Source organism: Setaria italica, chromosome IX (assembly GCF_000263155.2).
Source record: "Setaria italica strain Yugu1 chromosome IX, Setaria_italica_v2.0, whole genome shotgun sequence".
In the NCBI taxonomy this organism is placed as follows: Eukaryota; Viridiplantae; Streptophyta; class Magnoliopsida; order Poales; family Poaceae; genus Setaria; species Setaria italica.
In genome coordinates, this window is record NC_028458.1 from 9,893,104 (window position 1) to 9,905,804 (window position 12,701).

Below are 12,701 nucleotides of genomic sequence, written 5' to 3' on the forward strand. Positions count from 1 at the left end.
TCTCAACTAGTAGCCAGTGAAAGCCACGGGTCAAGTGTAACAACCAATTTTACATGAGAGTTGGTTAACAGCTTGAGATATGGATTGAAATAACAGTAGCCGAATAGCTGGTCCTATATATACCACACTTTGCTGTTTGTTTCTCCTGCGTTATCCTAATCTACTTGCAAAAAAAAAAAAACAAGCTCGTACATGCGTTCTTGCGCAAGTGTGGATTCCACGAGTTCGCGCGCCAATGTGTAGATTTTGGGGCCGATCATATCCATCAGAGCGAGAGGAGTGGCCAGCCTTGGCAAATGCCAGGTAGCAGGCAAGAGCGCGAGGCCGTGAGAGATGATGACAGGTGCGGGTCGCAGGGGCGACGATGATGTCCAGCTGACGGGTTAGGGTTAGCACAGGCGATGGCGCCTCCGCGGATGGCTCTCCAGCGGCTGGAGGCACAGCTTTAGTATGACGGCTCCCGCTAGTCCACCGTGCTGACGGCCGACGTCGTCTCTTTTGTATGCGGCATAACTGGGGTATGCCACTACGATAGAAACCATTTATTTGCGCTGGCACATGAACTACTTTTATTGCGGGCGGGTCTAATTGCGGTGACGAACAAGCATCCGCCGCCATTTGCGCTGGCAGTAGAATGCTGGCGGGAGCCGTCAGGACTGATGTTTTCTACCGCAGTGCGCGTTCTGGCTACCTATTATCATTAGCTAACAAGAAAAATGATTACTTGGAGCAATTTCAGTAGTAACTCTATTGAGGCTCCTACTAAAAAATTAGAGGTTGAGAATAAAAAACTCACTCTAAGTAGGACCCCTACTTGGATGCCTACTCTAAGGAGGCCCATACTCGGCGGTTGTTGCCGTTTCTTTCTAAGAATTTTTCACCCTCTCAGCCTACATCCCTTCATCCAGGTTATACGATGCAATGCGAAATCCGCCACCAAACGCACACATAGCTGCGAACAATATTAGCAATTAAATTACCTATGCCAACATCTTCATAAATATATCGCAATTTGGAAGATATATACTCATAACGATAGAGAATAATACAATGAAAGACAAATTCCTGCAACCCATTAACAATTTTGTTCTAAAAAATGACTTATTAACACCTCAAGCCATGGAAAGTGTTTTTGGAAAAGGTTCAAGGTATATGTGAAAAATAGTATGTTAACTAGATACAATTTTTCATGTCCCTAAGCCTATTTCTCTAAGGTCCCGTTTGGATCGTTGGAATTGAATTCCATTCTAATAATCATAATTTAGACACCAATTAATTAAGCTAATATAATTGTATGTGGAATATATTTGTATATTATTGTTGGCGATATGGGAGAGATACTTATGTGCTGCACTTCTACTATAGGGAAGCGAGTTCAAGAGCGTGCTATAAGAATTGAATTCCATTCTAATAATCATAATCTATAGAATCAATTTCCATCTCCCACCCTATGAATTTAAGATAGGCTTATATCTAAACTTTGGAAAGTTGTGGAATGCCACATTCCAAGATAAATTAGCCTACTCCATTAAGTAGATTCCAATTCCTTTATTTGAAGGGATCCAAACGGGACCTAAGCAAAAATTAAAAAAAAGGACAATGCTAGTCTGGGCGGAGTTGGGCTCGGCCCACGACTAGGGCCAGTCAATAGAGATGATGGGCCAGCTGTATGGGGCCTCTTGTAGCTACAGTAACACAGTGTGAAAAAATCAGCCCAATGCCTAGGGCCATGGCCCATGGCCCTACTGACCCTAGGCGTTCCTCCGCCACTTATGCTAATGACATCAAACCAAAATATACACACAAGTATTTTTCGCTAGCGACAACGTATACTTGTGATGACGTGTGTACACCCAAGCACAAACCATCCATCATCTAATCAATATATCCATAAGCATTTTTTTTGCTAGCGACAATATCTACGTGTGATGACGTGCGTACACCCTAGCATAAACCATCCGTCACCTTACTTGTTTCTAGTGAACGCTAACTAGGACTCCACCTCTATATATACCTGCCAAAGCAAGAGGAATGACATCAACTCTCCATTCATGAATCTCAATCCTCATTTACACTACCGGTGCTTCCTCTTCCCCTCTCCATTCCACTGCTTATGCCCATGTAGCCTTAAGCATCCGTCCCCATCCGCAACCAACGTGTTCGGCTTCAAAGCACCACCACCACCTCCACCGTGCCTTTTTCCATTTGCTTACGCTTCCCTTCTTCCTCATCAACCAATACTCGCAGCTCTCCTACCCCGCTATTGCAGATACGTCACCGAGATAATATCGTCAAATCGGCCACCTCCCCGTACCAAATCTGGTGGGGGCAAGTTTATGCCGCTCTCCCAGAGCCTCGTCTTCACTTGTTGTCCCCGTCACCTGCACCACATCATAGGTAAATTATGTTTTCTAGAATTTTTTTAGCAACACTCATATCTTTTATATGCGCGTTCAATTAATATACTCTTGTCAGCATTAAGATTTCGGAGCCAACTTCAACCACACTGGTTTGGTGGTTTCTAATTTTTTTCCATGCTAGATCATTGTGTTGGTTTTTCTTTTTGGAACCTACCAAGTATATCCCTCTTTCTTTTCGGAGAACAATGCCTATCCTACTAGCAAAATTAACCATACCAACAATCCCCAGCCACATCGAGTCACACAGAAACGGAGCCCTGCAGCCCAGTGCATCATCTGTTGCGTTGCACCATCCTAGCACGTTGCACGCAAAGATCTTGTTTCCTTTCGGTTCACACACCCAACCCTCCACATCCATGGACAGATGTACGTCCCAACAAATTAAAGACTCGGGTAGCCACCAAAAGATACAGCTTGCAGCTGGTAACATATCGGTTTCTTGCCCCTTCTCCCACTACGCCGCTTGCAGCTGCGTTTGGAAACGAGCGCAGGCTCCAAGCGGCTTTTGGAGGGCGCTAGCGCTAGCTAGCGGTTTCTTCCAACCCACCGTTTCTTTACTGCGTAAAATGGTCGGCTCCTGCCGGCGCTGCTTTTCATGATCGCTGTGTTCTCCTTCTTCTCTACTTGTCACTAGTAGAGAAATGACTTTCCATCCACCTCCTTTTGTCCCGGTTTAAAGTTGGCCCGGGACAAAAGGTTCACCAACCGGGACTAAAACTCGGTCACTGGTGGGGAGCTCACCAACCGGGACCTTTTATCCCGGTTGCAAAGGCTAGTGGGAAAAAAAGACTCTGAGAGGCATTTAATCCCGGTTTGAAACACCAACCGGGATAAAAGGGGGTCTTTTATCCCGGTTGGTGTTTCTAACCGGGATAAAAGGGTCCCCCACGAGTTAATACAAAAGGATAGTATCCCCTATATAGTCAGATGTGGTGTGTAGGTGGGATGGCAAGGAAGCTACGCGCGAGGCTGGAGGTTGTGGGTTCGAATCCCACGAACCGCGCACGCGCATATTTCGCGTGAAAAATCGCGTGACTTGTGTCTTGCGACGTGCGCGTGTGGGGGGCCTCCTGGGAGCTTGGGATTTTTTTTTTTTTTGCAGCGCCGGCCGTGGGTGAACCCTTTTATCCCGGTTGGTATTACCAACCGGGATAAAAGGGGGTCTTTTGTCCCGGTTGAGTGACCCGGGATAAAAGACCCCCCCCTTTTGTCCCGGTTGGTTTGTCCCGGATGCATTTCCGAGATCTTTGCACCCTACCAACCGGGATAATAGGTGAGTTCTCCACCAGTGTGTGTTGCGGGCTCATAGAGTTCTCTCTTAGAGGTCAGGTGGTATTTGTTGTGATCAGGGATTTCGTACAGTGAATTCGAGTCCTGATCACTTTCTCGGGTTGCAGCCTTGCAGGAGTGGTGCTTCATGTGTGTTGTCATACTGCTGTTACTGAGACGATGGAAGGGAGGGGCTGTGGTTGACAATTGCTGGAGCAGCTCAATTGCTTGAGCAGCAGTCAATGGTTGTCTAGTGCTTCAATGCTTGCAGGAAGCCAATGGTTTGGTGTATTTTGTGAAAGTATGCGAAGAGTGGATCTCCCAAGGGTTTCTTGAACAGGAGGCAGAGGGTCCTTGTTCCTCTGAAGTTAGCAGTGAAGCAGGCACTAGAATTTAGATTTTGCACGTGGTATGGCCTTGGATTCAATCACAGAGATCTCATAGTTTCATGTATTCACAAATTATGTTATATGTGTGTCTCTCATCTCTTGTAGGCATGTAGTGATGGAAATGTGTGGTCATCGACTCATGGTCTATCTGTTATGGTCATCCCGGTTTAATTTTCCCATTCCCACCCACTTCCTGGGATCTTGTCCGTTTTCTTTATGTTGTCTCAACTTGTGGTCTTAAGAGACTAATTTCCGCTCATGAATGGAAAAGGATTCCCCGTGTCAAAAAAACGTGTACAAAAATCCTTGTGGTACGGTTTTTTTTCTTCAATCAGAATTCTGTAAATTATTACTGTTGCTTCTGCTTGTGTTGCCCGGCACAACTGCAATGCAACTGTGACATGCTAACTTATAGCTATGCTTCATAGGGTAAAATTAAAAGGCAATACAGTGCGTCTACATGCATGTTTAAATTGTTGAACAATAAGTTTATTTGCAGTAAAAACTCAGTCAATTTTAGGTCAGGTTAGAGTTTGAAGGGGTTCCAGCGCTTGACCTGGGTAGAGTGACTGGTTAGAGTTTGAAGGGGTTCCTTTAGGTCAGGTCCTTAGTGTCGTTTCCTCGGTAAGAATCTGGTTTTCAGAACTCGCTCCATTGCAATCACTTTTCAGAACTCAACTAATCGAATACCTGCTAGATTGTTGATCATGTTGACTGCCGGCCAGCAGTCGAGGTACTGTGTATAGGACACTGTGGGGTGATCACCCATCGGTTACTAACCAAGGAGGGTTGTAAACTTATAACATGTTTGTGATCTTGGTATGCTGACGGAAAATCAATGCAACAGAGCACAAAAACTCAGCTTCAATCACCAATTCACCACTTTGTTGAGCGAAAGCTTTAGTTGGTTGATTTGCTACCTTTCTTACAGGTCAGGTAGCAGAGAAGTTTGACAAAATTGCTAGCGTTGTGGACTGCGGGATTATTTGCGGCAAAAAGCAAATCCTTTCAGTTGTTCCAATAAACCTCAATCTGCTCCGATCCTCTTCAGATCATACACTGATTACATCGAAGGGGAAAGTGCTGCAATTTCCTATCCTTAGAAATATTTGGTGATACAGTAGCACTTTATATAGAATTTTTGGTTTGATGTGCAAAGGACCATCTCTCCAAATTGTTCGTATGGCCACATTTGCTTGCCAGCAGACACCGCCATCAATGGATCTGGAAATAGTAGTTGTCCAGATGTACAAAGAGACCAGCAGCATGTGCATGCTGCTTCGATTCAGCTCTACCAAAATTCATTTCACAAATGGATTCATACAGCAATCAGATTACGGACACTGTCAAGTAGTTAAACACTCGAACTACGGACACTCTCAAAATAGTCAAGTCACGCGCAACCTCAGGAAGCTCGTGGATAATGGCTTTGAGGGCGTCGCGCAGCTCAAGCAGCTCTACAGGGATAAAGTGCGCGGGCTTGTGTTTCGCCTTCTGCTGTTTTGTGTGTTATTAGTAGTACTCGCTCTTGCCATTTGTCAGTGCGATAAGCGGCACTGCTAGATTGGTGGTAATGTTGCATCGAAGGAAAGACTGCCCATGTGTTTGGTTGGTTGCATTATTTGATTCATGTATGAAATGATGCAAAATAGGTGTGTTTGGTTGCATGCACCACATGATGCATGCATGGATGATCCTGGATAGGGTGGTTCAGACAATTTGCTTGTACCATATGGTTCACTCTAATTAGTAGAATAATGTATTAAGTGTGACGGACTCATTCCGGATGAGTTGGTACAATTCACCCAACCAAACAAAAATATCATTATTATTTTGAATCATTTTATACATGAATCAAATGATGCAACTAACCAAGCACACCCAATAAAAATGATCCTTTTGTTTATTTGGTTGGGTGAATTGTACCAACTTATCCAGGAGGAAGTCATCCCATTTAATATATTATTCTACTAATCAGAGTGAACCATATGGTACAAGTAAATTGGTTGAACCACCCCACCCAAATTGGTTCAACCACCCCATCCAGAATTTTTGGTTTGATGTGCAAAGGACCATCTCTCCAAATGGTCCAAGAGGACAGCAGTGAGGAAGGGATTTTTTTTTTGACAAAGGGACGCAGGGATTATGACTGCATATAATTTCATAATGGCACAACAAAGGAACACCACATTTTAGGTTGAATTTTGGTATAACCCCTAACGTTTTTATAAATAATAACTTATTAACACTTCAAAGTCATGGAAAGAGTTTCTAAGAAAATTCATGGTACATATTGAAAGTAGTATTTGTGTCTCATAGACAAACCCCATTTGCCAACCGCACATTAAATAAATCATGGAAAGTGTTTCTAAGAAAAAATTCATAGTAGATATTGAAAAATAATAAGTTTTTTCCCTATGTCACTAAGCTTATTTCTCCTAGTAGAAACAAAGAAAGGCTAGTGACACTAAATTTAAACCCATAATTGTTTTGGCTAGCAACAATGGCCCAGTTTGTTTCTACGCTTCCGTGAAAAGCGGAAAAATCCCGCCGAAAGGCGCACGGCCGATGCACTTCTTGGTGGTGCAAGCGTGATGTGCTTTAGTTTTTGAACAGGGCAACACGAAACGTGTGACGTGGCTCGCCACACGATTTTGGCCAACGTGCTGATGCAGGAAGATCGTCCGCCAAACACGGCAACAAACAGAGTCGGTGTCTTTTTGATGCAGGAAGATCGTCCGCCAAACACGGCAACAAACAGAGTCGGTGTCTTTTTGATGCAGGAAGATCGTCCGCCAAACACGGCAACAAACAGAGTCGGTGTCTTTTTGTGATGACGTGTGTATAACTTAGCAGAAACCATGTGTCGTATCGTGTGTTTCTAGTGACCACGAATTGGGACTCCAGTCTATATATACCCGCTATAGTAAGAGAATTTCTCAATTCTTCATTATTCATGAATCTCAATGCTCGTTTACACTACCGGTGCTTTCTCTTCTCCTCTCCATCCCATTGCTTGCACTTATGTAGCATCAAGCGTCAATCCCTGTCCGCGACCATTGTAGTTGTCTCCAAACCACCACCACCATGCCTTTTCACATCACCGGTGATACCCTTCTTCCTCATCGACCAATACTCGCATCTATCCTACTCATGTTGTTGCAGATATGCCACCGAGATGATATCGTCAAGTTGGATACCTCCCCAAATCAGATCTTGTGGGGGCATGTTTGTGCTTATCTCCCACATCATTGGTGTCATCGTCGGTCACGTCCACGACATCACAGGTAAATTGTGTTTTATGAATTTTTAGCCAGCACTCTTATTTTTTACAAGTGCATTCAATATATTCCCTAATCTTGCCTTAGAATTCTGATTACGAATTCACCTAATTCCAACCACACAGTTTTTTTTACGCTAGATCATTATGTTGGTTTTTTGTTTTGAAACCTACTATAATGTTCATCCACCTTTAGTTTTGGAGAATAATTATTTTGCTCCTCTTTATCTACTATAAATACCTTAAGCAATACTCAACCCCATGACACCTCACATACACACCACCTCACAATGTTTATCCTGAGGTCAAATTTAACCGTACAAACAATCCCCAGCCACATCACTATATCAATCACAAGATGCTCCTTTACCAGCACACAGAAACTGAGCGCTGCAGCCCAGCACACCCTCTGCTGCCTTGCATCACCCTAGCACGCTGCATGCAGCCACTCACGTTCTTCCTCCTCCTCGCAATATATCCTCCACCTGTAGTGCCAATCTGCCAGCCATTGTATCAGTATGGCAGCAAGAAACGCAAAGCCTCCACACCCAGCCAACAAATGACTCAGGCGCCAGCCAAAAGATACAGCTTGCAGCCGGAAACAGATCAGTTTCCTTGCCTGGCACTGCAGCCAAAATATACAACTTTCAGCTGGAAACACACCATCAAACAGCACGCCTCTCGCATGCTGTCAAGTTCTTCTTCCTCACCAGCCAGCGGACGAGTATGGCATGCAGCCAGGACATAGCATGCAGCTTGAAACGGCATCGGTTTCTTGCCGTGCTCGGCGACGCACCGGAGGGAGATGTTAGGATATTGGGATTGCTGTGGGCTGAAACGGGAGCCGGGAGGCGCTAGCACTTTCGGCCGGCCGGGGGTTTCGTCCAATCCACCGGTTGTCTACTGCGTGAATCTTGAGCTCATGAGTCATGGCGTGCACCGAATTTCGCTTGCGAGGGACTCAAGAGATGCCGAGATTCGCATGTATAAATGGCCGGCGCCTGCCGTCCCTGCTCCTCACCCATCACCGTGTTCTTAGCTTCTTTTCTCTGCTTGCTGTCTGTTCTCTCGTAGAGGTGAGGCGATCTTCTTCAAGTGTGGTGTTGTGCTGTTGCTGCTGGTTGTGTACCGCGAGGTCCCTGGCTATGGAGGGAAGCAACGTGGCTGGAGGAGTAAAGAAGGAGGCTGTCGATGCGGCAGCTCAGGGGACACCGTTGCTGAGGGCTGGAGGAGTAGTAAAGAAGGAGCCAGTGGACGAGCCTACGGACGCCGGGAAAGATGAGCTCCGGCATGAGGAGGCGGAAGCTAGCGCGGCGAAGAGGCGGAGGGAGGAGGAGTCGGGGGACGAGGCCGTGGGGGTGGGGAGGAAGAAGAGGCAAAGGGTGGTGGCGGAGGGGCTGTCGCTGGGCAGGGAGAGGAAGCGGGACGCCGATCCGGCGACCCGGAGGACGACGACGGGAGCGGATGCGACAGCGGCTGCGATCGTTCCGCAATGCCGGTGCAGCATGCTGTTGTCCATGCCGCCTCTCCAGCGCCTCCTGGATGCGTGCCGCGACGTGTTCAAGGGCACCCCCACACCACCCTCGTCCATCATCGTCCCCTTTATCTGCAGATTAATGGGTTCGTGCCGTACCGTTTCGTTGAACGCGAGCACGCATGGTCGTACGATTTCGCGAGCTCCTGAATCTAAGAAACAGTTGCATGTTGTTATTGACTGAGACATGTATGTTTTAGACCTCATGTTTGGATCTGAGAAACAGTACCATGTTGTTATTTGCTTGTGTTTTCAGGGAGGATTGGACCGCATGACGTCGGGCTCATGGACGATCTCGACTACTTCCACAGGATGAACGCTGCTGCTCGCCAAACCCCACCAATCATCACATGCAAAACCATTTACAGCTGCAGCAATTTTACGGTAACTATATCGATCGACCGACCCAGCTTTGCATAAGTGATCACTGACATGTCACAAGACAATGACCGTAAATGCATGTGTGTTTTGCCTCTGAATTCAAGTAATTTTAATTTCAACGTGTTGCCGGCCCGCAGATCGCGGTCTTCTTCCTGCCACAGCGAGCGGTCATGCCCCTCCACGACCACCCGGGCATGACGGTGTTCAGCAAGGTTCTCATCGGGTCGACGCACGTCGAGGCCTACGACTGGTTGCGTCCCCGCGTTTCCGGCCAGGGCTCGCCGGCGGCGATGCTTGCAGAGAAGGTGCTGGACCACAACGTCACGGCGGCGTCCGACGCCTGGGTGCTATTTCCGGACACCGGCGGGAACATGCACCGGTTCGTGGTAGACGGGCACTGCGCATTCCTCGACGTCCTCACGCCGCCCTACGCGCCGGCGGAGCAGAGGTCCTGCACTTACTACGAGGACTTGCCCTACGACGAACTCGACCCCTGTAAGTACTCGCTAGCTCCATGCATGAATCAGGAAGAAGCTACAAGACTGAGGTGAGCTCATGTCATTTGGTGTTTGCTTTGGTTATCGACAGGTGCTGTGAGCAGTGGGTTAACGGAGGCGCAGAGGCGACGACAGCTAGCATGGCTGCGGGAGGTCCCCCAGCCTAAGGACCTGAGGATTGCCAACTTGCCGTACCAAGGCCCAAAGATCTTCTAGGGTTGGCAGCTAGCAGATCCCGTTTGGCAAATTTCTAGCTCGGTTTAACTCTCTTAGCGGTGTTGATAGATCCGAATCGTGCTTGTCCAATGTCCTGTTAGATAAGAAATTGGCAGTGATATACGACGACGACGGTGCAATCTTATGAAGTAGACTTTGTAATTGTGGTTGTCATTGTACTATAGCTATTTTATTCGTAGCTTCATACCATGCTACACCACATCGGAGGTCTGAATTAATAGGTCATAATGGCATGGCAAAGGCACACCACATCGGAGGTCTGAACTGGGAACAATAATACTCCCTCCGTCTCCATCCTAAATTATAAGTTATTTTAGCTTTTCTAAATGCGTAGACATTATTATGCATCTAGACATATGGTATATCTAAGTGTATAATAAAACATATGAATCTAAAAAAGTTAAAATGATATATAATTTGGGGGTATATCTACGTGTATAATAAAACATATGAATCTAAAAAAGTCAAAATGGTATATAATTTGGGACAGAGGGAGTAGCTACTATGAAAGTAACTATCCCAACATCTTCATGTAGCAATTTGGATGAATACTTATACCCATAGAGAATGAAATAGAATGGAAAACAAATCCTTGAATAACCCATGAACAGCTTTTTTTAAAAAAAATAACTTGTTAACGCTTCAAGCACTCATTGTAAGTGTTTTATTAAAAAAAAAGTCATGGTAGATCGATGTTGAAAAATAACATTGCCTCATACGGGAAAACCCATTTACAAACATGGCCATTAACTACATAAGATCTTTCCTATGTCAGTAAGTCTATTTCTCTTAGCGAAAACAAATGAAAACAATGCCAAAAAAATCAATATACCCTTAAGCATTTTCGCTAACGATGAGTGGCTACTTGTGATGACGTGTGTACACCTCGAGAAGAAACCATCCGCCACCTCACGTGTTTCTGTTGACCGCTAATTGGGCCTCTACTTCTATATATACCGGCTATAGTAGGAGAAATGCTTTCAATTATCCATTCATGAATCTCAATCCTCGTTTGCACTACCAGTGCTTCCTCTTCCCTCCCCCTTTCGTTGCTTGCGTCCATGTAGCCTGAAGAATCCATCCCCACCCCGCAGCCGATGTCACCGGCTCCAAAGAACCACCACCACCACCACCTTTTTCCCACCGCCGGTACTCCCTTGCTTCCTCATCAGCCAATACTCCCGCATCACCGCTACCATGCATTTTTCCATCGCCGGTGCTCCCTTTCTTTGTCCTCATCAGCCAATACTCTCGCATCTCTCCTACTCCCACTGCTGCAGATACACCACCGAGATATTATCGTCAAATCGGCTACTTTCCCCAATCAAGACTAGCAGGGGCATGCTTATGTCGTCCTCCAGGATCATCACTCTGAGTGCTCGGCACCATCCACTGTGCCACATCACAGGTAAATCATATTTTTGTAAATCTTTTATCAACATCTTGCTTTTTACATGTCCATTCAATATATTCGTGTCGGAACTCGGATTATCCTATTCACCTTGTAACCACACCGGTTTATGATTTTTTTATGTCAATCGTTGTGTTGTTTTTTCCTTTTGAAACCTACTAATATCCGTCCATCTTTCTTTTCCACCGGAGAACAATTATTTTATTCCTCATGTACCTGTAATAATTTAGCCGAAATCAAGTATGCATGGAACCCTCACAATCCAAACCTACATGCATGTATGTTTATCATGCAAGGCTGCAAAGCAAAATTAACCGTGCAAACAAACCCCAGACGCGGCAGTCTCACAAGATGCGCATGTACCAGCACAGAAACTGAGTGCTGCAGCCCAGCACCGAATAGTATGGCATCGAGGAATGCAAAGATCTCGATTCCTTTCGCCTCCCACACCATTCCTCTACATCCATGGACAGATGCACGTCCCAACAAAAGACCCAGTAGGCAGCCAAAAGATACAAGCTTGCAGCTGCAAACGTATCAGTTTCTTTTGGAGATAATAGAGGCTGCACCGTCGCGAGGCACGCCACGCTTGAAGTGGAGAACCACGTGCCTCTTTTGGAAAGTTGGTGGAGTGGAGCGGTGCGGCGCGGCGCCTTTCGGCGGCAATGCCATTTGACGCTACCGCCTCTCAAGCGCCTTCCTGGACGCGTGCTGCGCATGGTAGTACGTTACGTCATGGCGAGGTCCTGAATTTATGAAACATTTGCATATATGTTAATCACCACATGTGTTTAGAACTTTAACCTCCCGTTGGCATTCGAAATTTCCATTCCCGATGATCATATCGATGCTTGTATTTTTCAGAGAAGATCGGACGCGAAGACGACGGCTGGCATGCCTGTAGCAGGTCGGCGAGCATAGGGACTTGAGGATCTGCAGCATCCCGTGCCAAGGCCCGAGGATTTGCAGCTTGGCGTGGGGAAGCTGCACCTGGGGATGCCTTTGCACAAGGTGCCTTTGGTAAGCTCTACAGGGGAACGTACAACGGGATGGATGCTGCCATCAATCTTGTGGATGGATCTGAGGATGACCCTGAGAAAGCTCAGTTAGTTGGGCAGCAATCAGCCCGGGAAGTGATGATTCTTGCAAAGGGTGGATCTCTCAAGAATTTACATGTTGCACGTGGCATGGCCTATGCCCACGGCCTTGGCTTTATCCACAGAGATCTCGTAGCTAGTTCTATCTCTTGTATACATGCCTAAATGCCTAATCCCTTCCGGCAG

The 12,701-nt window shown here is 46.3% G+C and overlaps 1 protein-coding gene across 1 annotated transcript; it reads left to right on the forward strand.

Annotated features, from left to right (window-relative positions):
• Positions 1-7,818: 7,818 nt before the first annotated feature.
• Positions 7,819-10,200, forward strand: LOC101773663 (plant cysteine oxidase 4). The gene is made up of 4 exons (XM_022823536.1): positions 7,819-8,978; positions 9,149-9,276; positions 9,411-9,768; positions 9,862-10,200. Exons 1-4 carry the CDS (start codon positions 8,288-8,290, stop codon positions 9,984-9,986), a joined length of 1,302 nt encoding a protein of 433 aa, XP_022679271.1. The 5' UTR covers positions 7,819-8,287; the 3' UTR covers positions 9,987-10,200.
• Positions 10,201-12,701: the final 2,501 nt, after the last annotated feature.